This window comes from Eptesicus fuscus, chromosome 3 (assembly GCF_027574615.1).
Source record: "Eptesicus fuscus isolate TK198812 chromosome 3, DD_ASM_mEF_20220401, whole genome shotgun sequence".
Lineage (NCBI taxonomy): Eukaryota > Metazoa > Chordata > Mammalia > Chiroptera > Vespertilionidae > Eptesicus > Eptesicus fuscus.
This window is the reverse complement of record NC_072475.1, coordinates 21,780,298-21,798,998: the sequence shown is the minus strand read 5'-3', so window position 1 is coordinate 21,798,998 and position 18,701 is coordinate 21,780,298. Positions and strand designations below refer to the sequence as shown.

General features: G+C 39.4%; 1 protein-coding gene across 2 annotated transcripts in view; it reads left to right on the top strand.

The window, feature by feature from the left end:
- VEPH1 (ventricular zone expressed PH domain containing 1) overlaps window positions 1–9,265 on the top strand; it is a 194,730-nt gene extending 185,465 nt beyond the window's left edge. For both annotated transcript variants that reach the window (XM_054713669.1, XM_054713668.1), the window contains 2 exons: window positions 5,449–5,585; window positions 9,029–9,265. In XM_054713669.1, coding sequence (XP_054569644.1) covers window positions 5,449–5,585; window positions 9,029–9,265 — 374 coding nt within the window. The remainder of the gene's footprint in view (window positions 1–5,448; window positions 5,586–9,028) is intronic.
- The last annotated feature ends 9,436 nt before the right edge of the window (window positions 9,266–18,701 follow it).

The following is an 18,701-nucleotide window of genomic DNA, read 5'->3' as shown; positions in this document are numbered from 1 at the left end:
CTGACTTTTGCAGAATTATCTAAAGCTAACTCTGATGCCTAAATTGGAGCCCTCACATGTAGCTATGTAAAAGTTCCTCAAACCCTTTCCACGGACTTTTAAGTCTTTGCTTAGCAGCATTTCTCTATAGTCCTTCTTGCTTTGTTCTCAAGTAAGACTATGGCTTTGTCTTGAGTCCTTCATTGTCATTATGGCCGTGCGGGTATGTGGGCGTGATAACCCACCCTTACCTTGTCTCAGACAACTCCTTCAGCTACTTTGCCAAGTGCTCCTCACGAACTTTTGACACATACTCTTCAAGTGAAACATTTGGGTCTGCCTTGAGGAGAAATACTTGTAGCTAATCTCCTATGTGCCTAAATATTACCTAAATCAATCATGGTTTCAAATGGGCTCAGGTCCCATGGTTATCGCAAATGCTCCTTTGAGTAAATATGGAAAAACTAAGACAGGAAAAATGTACTGTTAGTAAATGGCATCGCCTTAAATCACCTTTCCATGAAAACCGTGGAAGAAAGCAATGTGATTACAAATTGTGAAGTAAAGTCTTTAATAAAAGTAGTGACAGGGGGTGGGGGGAGTGCTCTGCCACCTACCTAGTGTCCTCACATAAATTTCTTTATTTTGATTTTGATCTCTCAACATTCTTGTAAGGCAGGGGAGAGCTATTAATATTTCCTCATTGCTGATCAGGAAACTGTAGTGGAGAAGACTCAAATCTAACTCTTCTGAAATTTTATTTAAAAATCCTTGAACATTACAGTTAGGTTAGCAATTTTTTTTTTTCTAATTTGAAAGCATGGAAATGGTGTTAATTTTTTTTTTTTTAATCTAGCCCTAGCTGGTTTGGCTCAGTGGATAGAGCGTCAGCCTGTGGACTTCAGGGTTCCAGGTTGGATTCCAGTCAAGGGCACATGCCAGGGTTGCAGGCTGGATCCCCAGTGTGGCATGCAGGAGGCAGCCAATCAATGATTCTCTCTCATCATTGATGTTTCTATCTCTCTCCCCTCTCTCCCTTCCTCTCCGAAATCAATTAAAAAATATATTTTTAAAAATGGTAAGCTATTTTTGGTTTGGATTTTTGTTGTTGCTGGTTTGTTGTTTCCTGTTTTTCTCCTCTTGGATCTGCTCTTGGACCTTTCCTTCCTCTTCCCAGACAGGCCACTGTGCCCGTCATTCTGCCTCAACAGCACCCTGTTAGTAAACACTCATTGAACACACAGCCCAGGCGGACGCTGTGTGAGGCTGTTCCTGCTCTCTGGGTAAGCATAGCACCTGGAGAAGACCTGTGTTCTAAGTGTTTCACCTGAGGTAACTTTACCTGAAGTAGGACCTGAAGTAACTGCAGAGAGGCTGCACAAAGGAAGCTCCTTGTTTGTGGAAAATTTAAATTTGCAAAGAATATTACTAGCTTCAAGAATGTTCTAAGTCAGATGATTGATTCCTAGTAAAACAAAGCAGAACACAAATCATTTTTTCTTTAATTCTTTAAAGTATTACATTAAGTCTCCTTTTTCTCCCATTGACCTTTCCCTGGCACTCCCACCACCCATCCCCCAGCACATGCCCTCAACCCTCTAGTGTCTGTGTCCATTCGTTATGCTCATATGCATGCATACAAGTCCTTTGGTTGATCTCTTACCCACCCTGCCCCTGCCTTCCCTCTTAGATTGGATGGTCTATTCGGTACTTGTATGACTCCAGCTCTGTTTTATTCATCAGTTTATGTTGTTCATTATATTCCACAAATGAGTGAGAACACGTGTTATTTATCTTTCTCCGACTGGCTTATTTCGCTTAGCATAATGCTCTCCAGGTCCATCTATGCTGTTGCAAATGGTAAAAGTTCTTTCTTTTTTACAGCAGCACAGTATTCCATTGTGTAGATGTACCACTGTTTTTTAACCCACCCAACTGCTGATGGGCACTTAGGCTGTTTCCAAATCTTAGCTATTGTAAATTGTGCTGCTATGAACATAGGAGTGCATAAATCCTTTCCAGATTGGTGTTTCTGATTTCTCAGGATATATTCCTAGAAGTGGGATTGCTGGGTCAAATGGAAGTTCCATTCTTAATTTTTTGAGGAAACGCCATACTGTTCTCCACAGTGGCTGCACCAGTCTGCATTCCCACCAGCAGTGAAGGAGGGTTCCCTTTTCTCCACATCTTCTCCAGCACTTGTTTGTTGATTTGTTGGTGATAGCCATTCTGACAGGTGTGAGATGGTACCGCATTGTCATTTTTACTAGTATTTGCATCTCTCAGATAATTAGTGATTTTGAGCATGTTTTCATATGTCTCTCAGCCTTCTGAATGTCCACTTTTGAAAAGTGTCTATTTAGGTCCTTTGCCCATTATTTGATTGATTGTTGATCTTCCTTTTGTTAAGATGTATGAGTTCTGTATAAATTTTGGAAATTAAACCCTTATCGGAGATAACATTGGCAAATATGTTCTCCCATGCAGTGGGCTTTCTTGTTGCATTGTTGATGGTTTCTTTTGCTGTGCAGAAGCTTTTTTTTTTTTTATGTAGTCCCATTTGTTTATTTTCTCCTTAGTTTCCATTGTCCTAAGATCTGTATCAGTAAAAATATTGCTATGACATATGTCTGATATTTTGCTGCCTGTGATTCTTCTAAGATTTTTATGGTTTCCCATCTTATGTTTAAGTCTTTATCCATTTTGAGTTTATTTTTGTGTATGGTGTAAGTTAGTGATCTAGTTTCATTTTTGTTTTGCAGGTATTTGTCCAATTTTCCCAACATCATTTATTGAAGAGACTGTCTTGACTCCATTGTATGTTCTTGCCTTCTTTGTCAAATATTAACTGAGCATAGTGGTTTGGGTCGATTTCTGGGTTCTCTATTCTATTCCATTGGTCTATATGTCTGTTCTTGTGCCAGTACCAGGCAGTTTTGAGAATGGTGGCTTTGTAATATAACTTGATATCTGGTATTGTGATCCCTCCAACTTTGTCCTTCTTTCTCAGGATTGCTGTGGCTATTTGGGGTCTTTTTTTTTACCAGGTGAATTTTTGGAGAGTTCTTTCTAGTTCTATGAAATATGCCATTGGTATTTTAATGAGGATTGCACTGAATCTGTAGATTGCTTTGGGTAGTATAGACATTTTAATGATGTTGATTCTACCAATTCATGAACACGGTATGTTCTGCCATTTGTTTATGTCTTCCTCTATCTCTTTTTTCAGTGTCCTATAGTTTTCTGAGTCCAGGTCTTTTATCTCCTTAGTTATGTTTATTTCTATGTATTTTAATTTTTTTGTTGCAGTGGTAAATGGGATTTTTTTTTAGTTTCTCTTTCTGTGAGTTCATTATTGGTATAAAAGAAAGCCATAGATTTCTGGATATTAATTTTGTATCCTGTTACATTGCCAAATTAATTTATTAAGTCTAGTTGTTTTTTGATGGAATCTTTAGGGTTTTCTATGTACAATATCATGTCATCTGCGAATAATGACAGTTTTACTTCTTTTCCAATTTGGATGCCTTTTATTTCTTCTTCTTGTCTGATCACTATGGCTAGCACTTCCAGTACTGTGTCGAACAGGAGTAGTGAAAGTAGGCATCCCTGCCTTGTTCCTGTTCTTAGGGGAAATGGTTTTAGTTTTTGCTCATTGAGTATGATGTTGGCTGTAGGTTTGTCATATTAGGCTTTTATTGTGTTGAGGTATGATCCCTCTATTCCCACTTTGCTGAGAGTTTTTATCAAGAAAGGGTGTTGGATTTTGTCAAATGCTTTTTCTGCATCAATTGACATAATGATGTGATTTTAATCTCTCAATTTGTTTATGTAATGTATAATGTTTATTGATTTGTGAATATTGTACCATCCTTGCATCCACAAATCATTTTCTTGATGTGACTGTCAATACTTCCTGGGTTCCTGCCTTACCTGGTCTCTGTTATGCACAATACTAACCACCGTGAAGTTTCTCAGAGAATGGGAGATGCTTCTCAACACTGATGTCTCAGAACAAATGTCACCTCAAATGTCCAAGCTCTTTTCTGATGACTTAAATGCATGTGCACCAACCCCAAGTCACTCACTCTCTATTCTATTTTTATCATATATATTTAATATGTGTTTTCTGTTTTTAGCCTTAATTTGGGCTTGACAATGAGACATCCAATTGACTACTTTTCAGACAAGGGAAAATAAGCCAAACTAGCCTCATTAGGACTTTGTTTGTGAAAGCTACATATTTCATTATTCTTACCTTGAAAATGCAGTCAAGATGGACAAATCCTCCTCTGAGATATTTATTTGATCTAAATTAGAAAAGGGAAATGGTAGGGTAGGAAGGATATGGTCAAACAGGCATTCTCCAAATTTCCAAGTGATAAAAAATATGTCATTCCTTTCCAATTGCTGTGAAAATTGAACATAAATCTATAGAAGTAAATTTTGTCATACTCCCCAGAAATTAGATGCTTTTATATAAACTTAAAGTAATTATTAAAAGAAATTAAATTATTCCATTCAACATCTAACCTTCTGACATGGTAACGCATCTTCTAATTCTATGATTATGTGTAATGATAATATAATGGTAAACACTCTACTTCAATGTCTAATTAATCGGTTCATTCAACAGATATTTATAGGCTTCCTGTTATTTGCCAGGCACTGTGTTAAAGGCCTGGTGATACAACAGTGAACAAAGCAGGGACACTGCCCTCAAGGAGCTTTCAGTTGGATGGGGGAAAAAGACATTCATCAGCTAAACTCCACTAACAATTTACAGATGATGATGCCTGATATGAAAGAATCATGCCAGATGCTATGGGAACATATAACAGGCAAAGCCACTCTGGTCTGGGTTTTGGGAAGGTCTACCAAAGGAAGCAACATTGGAGTTGAAACATGCATTATTGGTTGTTAACTAGGCAAAGTGGGAGTGTGGAAGGTGAAGAGAGAGTATGTGTGTTCCAGAGAGTGGAAATATAATGTTCAAAAGAACTGGGTAAATTTGCCTTTGCAGCTGTTATGGCTTTAGGAAAACATGTCTTTTTGGAGCAGTGTGTTGACTTTTGCTGCCAAATAGCTAAATATATGTGTTTTGTGATTATTTATGAAGTTATATTTCTCAGCGGTTCATGTGAACAGAATATCGTGAAACAAAGTAGTTACGAAGCACAGAAAGCAGGCTATCTGGATCAACCTTAGAAACTGGTAACCAGATGCTCTTTTTCTGAACCATATTTCTTTTGAAAAATCTCTATGAGGTCTTTCAACACTTTCCCATCATCTAAACTGTGCATCCTTTCAGGGACAAAGGGAGAAAGGTTAACCAAATTCATAATTTATTAGCCCACTTTCCAAATATGCTTTGCTGGGTTCTGGTTCCCTGGACAATTCTGACTTTTGATCACTTGCCAAATAACTAATGGAAAATAAATGGCTTGATCATTCTGTTACCTTCAACAGTTGTAAATCAAGACGGCCAGCCTCTCATAGAAGGGAAACTTAAAGAGAAGCAAGTCAGATGGAAGTTCATCAAAAGGTGGAAAACCCGTTACTTCACACTGGCTGGAAACCAACTTCTGTTTCAAAAAGGAAAGTCTGTAAGTTCCTCTGCTGTTTATTACACCCGCATTTTTAAAGTCTTGATTTCCACCAACCAGCTAGGTAGGCTATTTTGTCTTGATAAATATCAATATTTTTTTTCTTCTCCGTTTTACAATTTTACAGTGTTGTTTTATTACCATGCTCCTTTCACTGCCCATTCTGTTCATGTCTATGTTAGTTGGTTCACTGTCCGTCTTCATTTTATTATGGGAGCTGTTTTCTTGTTGACTTAAGTTTTTAGAAGATAAACTGCTCTTGACTGGGACACCGTGTCTTTTGTTTCCCTGTGGATCACCTACATACATTTATGGCTCATCCTATTGACTGCGATTTCTTTTATAGTTACAGGTTTTATTTAGAGGTGGGGACCGAAGGAAGGGGAACCATGGACAGGGAGGAAGAAAAAAAGGCTGGCCTATTTTAAGTTATTTTTGAAATCACCAAAGTTTAATTTGATTAGGGGGAAAAATGCCATCTTTCATTCAGTGAACGAATACAATGGGATTCTAAAATAATTAATAAATATTCATTTAATAGAATTTTCCATCTGAGCAAGGACGCTGAGTAAATATCTGTATTCTGAATTTTCAGGGGGAAACCTATTAACAATGTAAAGTTTTCCCCTTCTTTTCAAATCAGATTTATTGTCATTCAACTCTACTCAATCAGGATCAGGGAAATAAAATCTTGACCTACTTCTTGGCTACTTTGAAATATAATAATAATAATAATAACAACAACAACAACTCATCAGAGCTCACCACATGCCACACTGGATTGCCTCAAACAATCCTTTGAGGTCAGCACTATTATTATTGCCACTTTACAGAAGGGGAAACAAGGCTCAAAGAGACTGGTTGGCTTGACCAAAGATAGAGCCAGTAAGGTGAAGAGGGCAAAACTGGAGTCAGGCTTGGGCATATGACACCAAACATGTTAAGTGAGTACTTAGTCCTGCTTGTACACTTAAACACAGAGCCAGTGGCACAGCAAACTGCGTCTGAATTAATTAATGAAAGGTCTTAAATTACTTAAAAATACAATGCACTGAGAACATATGCACTATATTTATATAGAGTGCTCATTATAAAATTTATTTATTACCCAACAGAATCAAATATGGCGTATCTGAATTTGACAAATGCTGATCAGTGCTTTTTCAATCTATAAAACTTCATGTTAACTTTTTGAGTAAAAAAAAATACTTTGAAGACACCTATTCTAAACTCATGTTACTTTCTTCATTTGTGTGTATAATAAAATAGACAGATGGGATTTTCTGTGGCTGAAGATCTTTTTAAAAGGGAAATATAGTGTGTGTTCAATTTAGCCAGTTATTGGGGGTTTAAGAAACATTGTTTTTGTTTAGTATAGGTTCACATTGAAGCATGTTTAAAGTGTTAAAATGGCCATCTGAATTTCCTGTTTTCATTTAAAAAGTCAGGAATATAAGTCAAAATGTAGTGACTTCTCAGATCTCTTGAGTCAAAGCAGAGTCAGTGCATAAGAGTGTTTTTCCTGAACTCTAATAATGACCTTTATCCTTCTTGATTCAGAGCTTTTTAATAAAGTTTAGAGAATAAGCTATTTTATAGTTGGCAAACTTGTTTGACATCTTTATCGGGAAATAATGGTTTAACATTCCAGAAACCTGACAAAACATATGGCTCAAATATTGGGAAATAGTATAAAATAGTATAGGGACCACAGCAAAATCTCCTTCAGCCCCAGGGACACAGTAACACGGCAGTGGTCAGCAGTCTAGCCACATTGTAAAGGGCCTTTCTTGTAAATGAGAAAAAATGTGCATTTTAAAATAAAAACATGTTATTTTCTACTGTTAAGATCTCTATCAACCAGCTAAGCAACAGTGTCCTTTAACTTCCTGGCCATTTCTATCTTGGTTAAGTCACTGTCCTTCTTGAAATAACTATGATAACATCTTTTTTATCAATTCTTTCACTTATCAGTCTCTGTACTATAGGCTAATCCAAAGAAATACAATTTTATTATCCTCAGATACTGTAAACCACAGTAAGCTGACAAATATTGTCTAGTGCAGGTATCTTCCAAGTTTATCCTATATAGCCCCTAAAAGATTTTGGAAAGATCTATATTACTGATAGTATTTTAAGTTGTATCAACACTTTAATCATAAATTTAAACAGTTGCACAAAGTGTAATTTCTGTTGAATTATAGGCATTTTCATTTTAAAATAAAAAGATCACACATTTTCTTTAAATGTAACCACTGAAATAAAATACCATAGCAATTTGACACCTAAAACTATCCATTTAAAATTTACATAAATTAGTTCTTCTTTAATAGAAATGTTTACATTGTGTCATTTTTCCTTGAAATCATATTTTTGTCCTAACTCTCCCACAGCATTTCACTGTAAACACCCTATAATTTTTCATTAAAGCTATGTATATAAATTTAAATTTAATTTTAATTTCTTGTGACCATCAGTCTCTAAGTACTAAGGTTTTTTATTTTTCTCTTTTAAAAAATTATATCATTTATGAAAAGCCGTAAGTATGATACCAAATGTATTATTATATTACTAGTTATCAACCATTAAAAAGTGAAATGCTATTGGAAATGCATCCCTTAACAAAATAAATGGGGATGATTATGTTGCCTTGTTTAAAGGATGCTTCCCTGGCATTAATATTCTGTATTGCTTTTGTAAATTTGTTTGATGCTCCTGAGATTCTTCCAAGTTGCATAGTACACCATGGAAAGTTTGGGGTGAGCGAGAAGGGTATCTTTTCATTGCAAAGTGGAAGAAGGGTGATTGTACAGGAGAGGTGGGAAAGGGGAATTGACAAGATCCTCAACCACAGGTACATTCTCCAGGAGACAAGATGGGAGTTAAAGTCCTGAAATTGCTTTAAACAAGTATCTGACCCCTTAAAACTATTCAGGCTAGCAGACAAATGACGCTTCCAAAGTTCCACAGAGTTTCAAAAACAGTTTGATCTACTTAAACACTAAAACCCTTTTTATTCTATTAATACCCCTTTCTCAGATATAGCACAAAGTAAAATTAAATTCCATGTTTCCCAAATTATCTGAAATTCTGAGTTAATGGTACTCCAAATTGTACTGTTAAAAGTTTTGCTCTATTAATGAAGTTTTAATATTAATAGAAAATGACATAAAATCAAAGAAATATGAATTAAGCATTTTCCCCAATCCCAAGGTATAATTTCTATAAATTAGCTATCTTGTGCCAATTTATGATACGATAACAAAGGGCCAATTATTCACTCCTTTCTTGTTCTAACGACCCTTTGAGGCAATGGCGCCCCAAATAACAAAGGCTTTGAGCCAGATGAAGCGAAAGGATTCTTGGAAAATTCTCCAGTAGCCAGAGATCTTTCCATATTCTGGGAGCCAGCTCATGTGTTTTACTTCCCATATGCATTTCAGAAAGACGATCCTGATGACTCTCCAATAGAACTCAGCAAAGTACAGAGCGTGAAGGTTGTGGGCAGGAAACGCAGGGACCGCTCGCTCCCTCGGGCTTTTGAAATCTTCACAGACAATAAAACCTATGTTTTCAAGGCCAAGGATGAGAAGAACGCAGAAGAGTGGCTCCAGTGCATCAATGTGGCAGTTGCCCAAGCAAAAGAGAGAGAAAGTCGAGAGGTAACCACATATCTGTAGGGACTGGCAAGCCGACCTCACACTGACTGTGTACAATGGCATTGCATTATCACTGCCAATGTCAAGAGGAAAAAAAAGATAAATTCGCCGAGTCATGTGTGTGTTTTTTTACTAAATACCAGTGGAACAGTGTTTCCTCAGAAGCAGTACCCAAAAGTGGCAGGATTCTTAGCACATTTTATATCCTGATGGCATTTGCATTAACTTCAGAACATTTGTGTAAGCTAGGATAAGCATAGGAAACCATGTTCTCCATCCCCAAATTCTGTGCCATCCCATTTAAACTTGAGATTTGGGGTTTTGTCATTACCCATACTTTTTTAAAAAAAGAATTAAGCTGTGGGAAGCAGAATTCTGGAATGACTCCCAATGACCCACACCCGGTATAACCTTCTCCCCCTGAGTGTGGTGGAACCTGCAACTTGCTTCTAACTAGTGGAATATGGCAAAAGAGATAGACTGGTCTCTCTCCCGATTATGTGATGTTCTATGGCAAGGGTAAAGAGATTTTGCAGATATAATGAAGGTCCTTAACCGGCTGACTTTGAGGTCATCTAAAGGATATGATCCTGGGTGAGCCTGACCTAATCAGATGAGCCCTTCAAAAGCAAGTCAGAGACTCTCTCTCACTGGCCTGGAATAAGCAAGCTGCTATGAATCCTACAGCTTCAAGGAAATGAATTTTGCCAGCAACCAGTGAGCCTGGAAGAGGATTCCCAGCCTCGTGTAAGAGCCCAGCCCCAGCCCACACCTTGACTTCAGCTTTGCAAACCCTGAGCAGAGGACCTAGCTGAGCCATACTTGGACTCCTAACCCACGGGAACTTCAAGATAATAAATATCTGCTTTTTAAAGCTGCTAAGTGTGTGGTGATTTGTTATGTAGCAGTAGATCACTAATACAAAAGCAAACTTGGGCTATACATAAAGGACCATTTTTTTTCTTAGAAATTTACTAACCATGTGATTTAGTATAGAAACCCAGAGAAAGATAACAAGTAGTCAATACCCTTAATTCATCCTTGACTACTGCTAACTCACTAGGACAGGAAATAGAAAAGAGGCCAACTGAGGAAGGAAATGATTCACTTTTAACATATAAACTTAGAGGTATTGTGAGACACAGAAGTTATTACAAGTGGGAAATGGAGTTCTGGAGGTCAAAAGTTGGGCTTGTTGGATATATGGATGGTCACTGAACATGTGGAATTAGTTGAAATTACTCAGGGTGAGCAAGACAAAAAACCTTCTAAGGGCTAACCTGAAAGTTTTCAGAAGTGATGAAAAAGATTAAACTCCTTTATGCCGTAGCAATTTATGGAGCAGCTACCAAGCAACAGGTACCATGCTTGGCCTGGAGAGACAAAAATAAAAGACTCAACTCCTCCACTCAAGGAACATACAGTGTAGTGGAAGAGACAGATGTTTACAACAAAAACGGAAATGCTCTGTGGCAAGTACCTTGATGGAGGTTTGTGAGAACACAGGAGAAGGCACCACCGCAATTGACTTTGAACTCAGTGTGGGCACCCTCCCTGTTTCCCCAGAGTTGTCAAATAATGAGCTTGCCTTAAAGAACTATTCAGAGTGTTTCTGGAAGACACAGAGCAAATGGTCAGGAGAGGGAACCACCTTGCAAAGGCAAAGGAGAGAGAGGGAACATGGTCCATTTGCAAAACAGCAAATCCTTCCCTAGGATTGGAACATATGGGGGCTTTTGGGGAATGGTGCAGGATGATGCTGGCTTCCCTGCGGGGCCATGGCATAAAGGGCTTGGTTCCATGCTAAGGATCTTGAACTTTGTCCTTAAGATAGTGAAGCACCATTAAAAGGTTTTAAGAAGAGAGAAATCATTTTGATAGTGGTATAGAGAAAGGGATATGGGATATTATAGCAGGGAGATGATTTGGGAGGTGCTTAGGAGGTGTTTAAGACCTAGACCAATGTAGTAGCTGGGAGACAGAGGGAAATGAAAGTGCAGGAAAAATATTGAACCAGTGAAATGGACAGGATACTGATGGATTGGAGAGAGCTGGGATGCCAGAATGTGGAGAAGTCTCTGATGACCCCTAATGCTTTCTTGGGAAACCTAATGAAGACGGCAGCATTCACTGAGAGAAAAAATTTCCAAGCAAACAGCTTGATAGGTGGGTCCATGACAAATTAAATTTTAATGTATACATTCAGAGTAGAGACAAGTGATTTACCTTGGGACTAGAGGGACACCCCCTTCTATGAAGCTGGGCAAGAAAGGGTGTGAAAACGTGTGTAAATGATTCTCTAAATATTATTTTAAACTCTACCATCGATTGGCACAGGCCCTGGGCCCAGGGCAGGGAGGAGCTTGCAACCAAGTACATGCCCTTGACCGGAATCAAACCTGGAACCCTTCCGTCCACAGGCCGATGCTCTATCCACTGAGCCAAACCAGCTAGGATTACCAGCTCCTTCTTAAGAGTCAGTGAGTAACCCTAGCTAGTTTGATTGATTAGGAAAAACTGATAACTGATGAATGGAAATAAAATATTAAGTGACACTGCATTAGTTATTAATAATTTAAATGCCAATCATGTGCTTGAACCTTTCATAGCAGAGATTACAGTAAAAATGCTGGTTCTGTACTGATTCTGTTTTCACTAAATGCTTGTCCCCATAAAGAAGAGAATGGCCCTACCAGCTCAATCTGGAGGAAAATAATTATCTTTGCTGCTTGTTACAACATCCTTGTTACTTAATTAATGAAATGCCTCTAGTTTATAACACAATTCTCAAAGCCTTGGAACCAGATCTAAAGAGAAGTAAATGTATGAGGAGTAAATAATCTTCTTTCTGGTTTCATTCCATGATGCAGTGATTCCAAATGCAGCCAAATTCTCCTGGGTTCAGAATCACACAAGGAATTTCAGAATCCTCAGCTTCCCACTGATATTTCTGGCACTTCCACCCTTGCTGCCGGCTAGCTTACCACAGACTGGCCTTTCCCAAGAGGGCAGCCATTCCTGCTCCTGGTCTAAAAAGAAACCACATTTCTAAACATGTCTAAACCTTTTAAAATGTTGGTATAAATACAATTATAAGCATGGACAGAAATTCAAGTGGTTTTCATTTTTTACTTCCTTTTGACTTTTTCCCACCCAAATAGCCATGGAAAATATAAATGTTTATGTGTGAGAATCTCATCTGATTATTTCTTGAGAACCTGGAGTTGGTAAAAAGAAATGCTCAATGCTTTTTTTAATACTAGGTTTTCTAGAAAATCCTTAGCTGGTGGTGTTGAGGGACATTTATTGGATCATCTTCAATTTATCACCTTTGAATTGAAGATGGTCCTTTGGGGCCTATTGAGTATGGCTTATTCTCAGGCATAAGTAAAGATTACCTGGTTGAAAAGCATTTTCCATTTTAGGAAACAATTGTGAGGTGATGTGAGAGATTATGTGAGCCGAATTCAAGGTGCACTGGAGAGAAGTAAATACCAAAAATGCCCTCATCAGGATTTCCAGTCTCCAAAAGCTAACTCAGTTTTCAGAAGAAAAACCCAAGATGTCATCTTGTGTATAGACATCTTGGTGCTATTCCTCCCCAAAGATTCTTCTGGAAGATAGAGGGATTGGATCCAGATCTTTCCACCATCGCATCACTTCCTGCCAGGCTTGTGTGGATCAGAAATTCCCAGAAGCAGGGGCTGCAGGGAGAGGTCCTCCCACCTCCGATGTGCAGGTTGTTAGATGGGTAGGCACAGAGCTGGGCCCAGGTGGCTCTGCCCTCAGTCCTTGGTGGGTGTAGGTGCAAATGCCTGCTCTTGCTCAGACAGGGCAGGTTTGTGTAAACAGCTCAGCTTCCTCTGGGAACAGCCTCAGGACAGTGTTTTCAGAATATGTTATCAGATATAATTTTAAAACAACTAAAATAATTTAAAAAAAAAAAAACCCTTCACAAAAAAAAAAGATAGAAGGGTTGGCAAATCAGGGAGATTTCTACCAGGACAGTGGAATCTAGAGAAAGAGGTACAGGCTCTGGGCATGGGTACATGAGAATTCAAGTCCTAATTCTACCAAAACCGAACTACCAATCTGAGCAAAATGCTCAGCTCTCACCTCTAGGTTGGGATGAGATGGAACAGAATTGGTGTGAGGTTTAAATGTCATGTGAAAGCAGAGAACCTTTAACTGAATAGGTGTTTGATAATGACACTCCACTAAGGAAGGGAAAATCCTACCAGTGAAATTACGATGTGATGCCTTAATAATGTCCAATGAGTCGTGCTTTACTTCAAATGTCTTTTATCTGTTATCTGAGGGATCTGGGAGTTTCTTCTGACTTTAGGTACTTTGTGTGGTGTGTGATAGATAATTCTTTTGTATCCATTTCAGCAACAAAATGAAGCATGGATTTATCCACAGGGTGATGTATTTCTTTCTCAGGTAAAGCATCACATCACCACATGGAACTGTAGAAATTCCTCTAATAATGGCTCTTTGGCTCACTAAGTCCCATTTCATCCCAAACCTCTGCTTCTGTACTTTCCTGTGTACATGATAACTTTATTTTTTCAAAGGCAAATCATATAATTTTTTCAGACCTACTAAACATCAATTAGCACATGTGGTGTCGACCATGCACATGACTCAATTAAAGTCACAACACAAAGCGCTAGCACCAAGCTTGAGTGATAGCTGGTCACAGTCACTCCTGGTGGGTGCCAATTGTAAGACTCATTCCGAATTCAGAACTGTTAAAATATGGGAGAAAAATGTAAATAAATGAGCAAAAAGTATTAATTTAAGAGTTCCACAGGAGTTTGTTTCACAGTAATCAAAACTGTAATATAAAACTTTTTGTGAACATTAAAGCGTATGGCAAATGCAAGAAATTTTTTAATCTATTAAAATGGTTACAAGGCTCCTAATGCATCCATTCTCAAAAGTATGAGATCGGCCAAAAAAGTCAGTGGTTTGAATTAGTCCAAGTCAAAGGCCTGAGAACCAGCTGTTCAAAAACTGAGAACTGGGAGTTCTGGTGTTCCAGGGCAGAAGAAGATGGAGATCCCAGCTCAAGAAGAAAGGAAGAATTTGCACTTCCTTCACCTTTGTGTTCCATTTCGCCCCCAATATATTGGATACTGTCCACCCACCGCTGGTGACAGTAGATGTCTTTACTCGGTCTACTGAGTCAAATGCCAGCCTCTTCCAGATTCACCGTCATGGTGAATGTTTTACCAGCTCTCTAGGCATCCCTTAGACCAGTCAAATTGACACATAAAATTAACCATCACACCCTCTATTTTAATGGGAATAATGTGACTAATGTCCACATACAAGCCATGTTTCTAATGCCTCTGCACCCCCTTGATGTGCTCCCCTCTATCCAAGGCCCCTTCCCTGGCAGGGAAGTTAGATAGGAAATGGGCCGAGATGGCAGGGGTAAAGGTAGAGGGCATGTGGTGGATCTTTCACCCACTGCCACAGACTGGGGATCCTGGAGGTGAAGTTGGGATGGTGTCTGAGGAGGAATTCCATACCAAGTAGGAGGAGCATTTCCAGAAGAGGCCCTCAACCATACCAGAGACAACAGCAGGAAGCAAGAACTGGAGCCAAGTTGGAAGCTGGGGGACCAGGGAAGAGAAGGGAGTAGAGCCAAGTAGGTGGAGCAGGTAGTGGGCTATATGAAATTTATAGGAGGACAATTCCCAAGGTCATGTTTTCTCAGATACCCGCCTAGGTGAGGAGGGTGCCGATGAGACGGGTTTCCACCTCCTTGTGTGTGTGCTTCTGTTACCAGGTTGCACAAGGCCCTCATCATGTACGAGGCAGAATAGGCGAGCAGCCCTGGCTGAGGCCTTGGCTCCTGGGTCCTATCATGGGGACCCCAGCCTTGCAGAGCACTTTTGATATTGACATTCTTCTCATTCCACACCCCCCATCCAGAACATATTGAATGTGTTTTCTTCAAAGAAAATCTATCTGGGGTTAAGGGAAGGGGAGATAGATATCCTGGAGCTTTCTTGTGCATTTTTTTGTAACATGATAATCAGACACATTGTGTTTACAGAGTTCCTTACGCCTTGGTGGACGAACTTTTTCAAAGTTTGCGTTGAATAGAAAGAAAATATGTTTCATCTGTTTTTCAACCAATAAAATGATTAGAATTCACTTCATACTTAGAACCTAGAAAAGTAATAAAATACTCAAAAAATGTGAAAATGTAAAGTATCCAAACAGATGACAGACTCATTTCTCCATAGGAATAACTGTGTTCTATGAGACCTCATAGGAAATGGGGGGATGGGGGCTTAATAGTAAATTCTAATTTTTCCTTTTTGAATTCTTTTACAATTCTTTTGGGCTTTATTTTATTTTTTAACCACCGGTCACCTTGTATCAGGATAATACTGGTACACACATGTCAGTATAGTACACATTTACAGACATATTAGTAGCCCATCACGTGACATCACGCGCAGTAGGCTGCCCACCACTTCTGCGGGAGCCGGCGGGAATCACAGAGTGCTGCCAGGAGCCGCACTGCCTCCATGGGACCCGCGCCGATTCCACAGGAGGGAGCCATGCTGCTTCTGTGGGAGGCGGGCCCACCATCTCCTCTCCTGGCCTGCGGTTGGCTGCAGAGGCAGCGGGCTGCCCCCCTCCACCCCCCCCCGTCCCCCAGAGGCCCTCCCGTGACTGGGGCATCGCTGCGGCGACGAAGCAAGAATTCCACCAGGCCGCTCACACTGCCCCCTCTCAGCGGCAGCCCCCCCAGGACTGGGGGACTCTGGCAAGGCTGAGGGGACTGGGAGCCACCATCTTGTGGCTATGGGCACTGCCATCTTTGTGATGGAGTGACAGTTAATTTGCATATTACCCTTTTATTAGATAGTATACATACACCTATTTTTTTATATATATATTTTATTGATATTTTAACAGAGAGGAAGGGAGAGGGATAGAGAGTTCGAAACATCAATGAGAGAGAAACATCTATCAGCTGCCCCCTGCACAACCCCACTGGGGATGTGCCCACAACCGAGATACATGCCCTTGACCAGAATTGAACCTGGGACCCTTCAGTCCGCAGGCCGACGCTCTATCCACTGAGCCAAACAGGTTAGGGCCATACACCTATTCTTACACAGGTGCTATGACAACAAAACAATTATTTTCACATGTACTTTGTAGAAATCAATCTTATTATTTCTCATTATTTTATGTTAGATTCCCCCCCTCCTCTGTCTATCTAGGCTGGGATTTTGTGTAATCAGTAAGAACTCTATGTGTTGCACTGTTCTTAACAGAGATTCACTTCTACACATCAGATTTGCCTGGGGAGTATTGTGTTCCCTCTTAATTCAGAGCTATTATGATTTGGAAGAAATGGTTTAAATGCCTATTCTCTTGAGAGAGAAAAACAATGGTCCTGTTTGCCAAACTAGCTCATAAACACAAAAATCAGAATAGGGCCCATCTTTTTCATTTAACTAAAACCACAGTTGGAAAATGTCTATCTAAAAAAATTAACCATGAAATATAATACTTGGGGTATGTGTGCTTTACGTACTGATTTGAGAGAGAGCATTTTAATCAGGACTCACTGGAACATTTCACAGAGGGTTATCTTATGCTTTTCTACACAAACACCCCTCATGTACATATTCATGTTCTTGGCATCACTGTAATATTGTCTCCTGAAATCCTACTGTTATATCAGCTTCAAATGAATGCAAATGGATATTCACTGCAGCCAATACTGTCACAGTGAGCTTCCAGTATAAAGAAGCCACTAGCGGAACGCAAGGCAGCCAAGGAAACTAGCCCAGTTCTTCCAATGAAGGGGAGTCAGCATTTACCATTCAGGTGACAGTATCACAGCTGTTGGAGTGCAAAGACCTTAGAGCATGTAGGGTCCAACTCCCCCCACCCCATGGAGAAGCCCCTTCCTTGTCATCACTTGGAGCTGCTAATATTTATGGGTACAGAGAACCCAATGCTTTATCACCAGTCCACATTTTTTAAAATACATTTTTTCTGATTATGAAAACAAATCAAATCTCAGAAAACACAAAGACTATTAAAACATAATAAAAACTCTCGAGGCTTCCTAGAAACGTAAGTGGCATAATAATCCCCTGTGTCCCAAGACTCACAAATATAAAAAAGATGCAATTTTCCTACACCACTTGGTAAGTCAAGGGTAATGGAACTCAGAGTTCTTTAGGCCTTAGTCCAAGGGCCCAACAGCCAAAACCTTCCAAGCAAATAAATAAACAAAAGCAACAAAATAAACCAGAGTTGACAAAAAATCATGCAAATTAAATTACAATTCCTTTTTATGAGGAAACTTGCTTCTGACAAATATATTGAGTTCCTTTCCTTTTTTATAGCATGTTCCTGTCCCTTTTTAAATCTTGTAAGAATTTCCTAATAATCTTCATGTTCCTTAAATCCTACCAAGGCCAAGGACATTCCTCAAGGCTGGCTTTAGTTAGCATACGGAGGGGACGATTTCTGGACATTTTATTCAACTGATTTTTCTAGAGAGTTACTAAATGTTTAAGCATGTAATTCATCCTAAAGCTCTTCGGATTGTTTGCTCAGAAAACAGTTGATTCGAGTTGAGTTTTTGCAATGATTAAGAACATAGATTTTGTTGTCAAGTAGACCTGGCATCACTGTTTAGTAGCTATTTGACCTTAAGGGAAAACCCTTAAACATATCTCTGTCTCAGTTAGCTCATCTGTAATATTGGTAACTCTTCTCCCTGGGGAGGCTGTGAGGATTAGATGAAGGATACATATAAAATTCTCAGGACATGGTAAGTGCTCAATAAAAATTACCTGTACTGCTCCCACCTTTCTGATTACTCCCCAGTCTCCTTTTCTGACTCTTCCTTGTTCTCCCAAAGCCCTGTGCTGTCCTCTCTCTGCAAGCACTCTCTTAAATACCTCATGTGCTCATTGTTTTCAGTGGGACCACACACTACAACCTTCTAGTTCTGGCATGACTTCTCTACCAAGCCCCATCCAATCCCACTTCAGAAATTGCCCTTAAGGACATTTTCCATGAATGAGCTGTCATCCCTGAAATTCAACACATAGAAGGATCTTATCTTCTACCTCCTCCAACCTCCCCCAATGGCGTCACAGACGTGGGATCTCAGAGTCATTCTTAAGTTATTCTTCTTCTCCACCTCCTTGTCCCTCACATATCTAATACCTTGTTTTTATTTTCTAATCTTCCTCCTTTCTGATTATGCTCTTTCATTCCATTCACAAGCACTCTATCTAGCCCAGGCGCTCATCTTCTCACACCTACATTATTAAAATAGCCCTTCCGTTGGTCTTTCTGTACCTCCTCCACCATCAGCAGATTAATTTTTCTAAAACGACAGTTTAATAGTAGTGCTCCCCTACTTAAAATCCACCAACACTCTCCCCACACCATT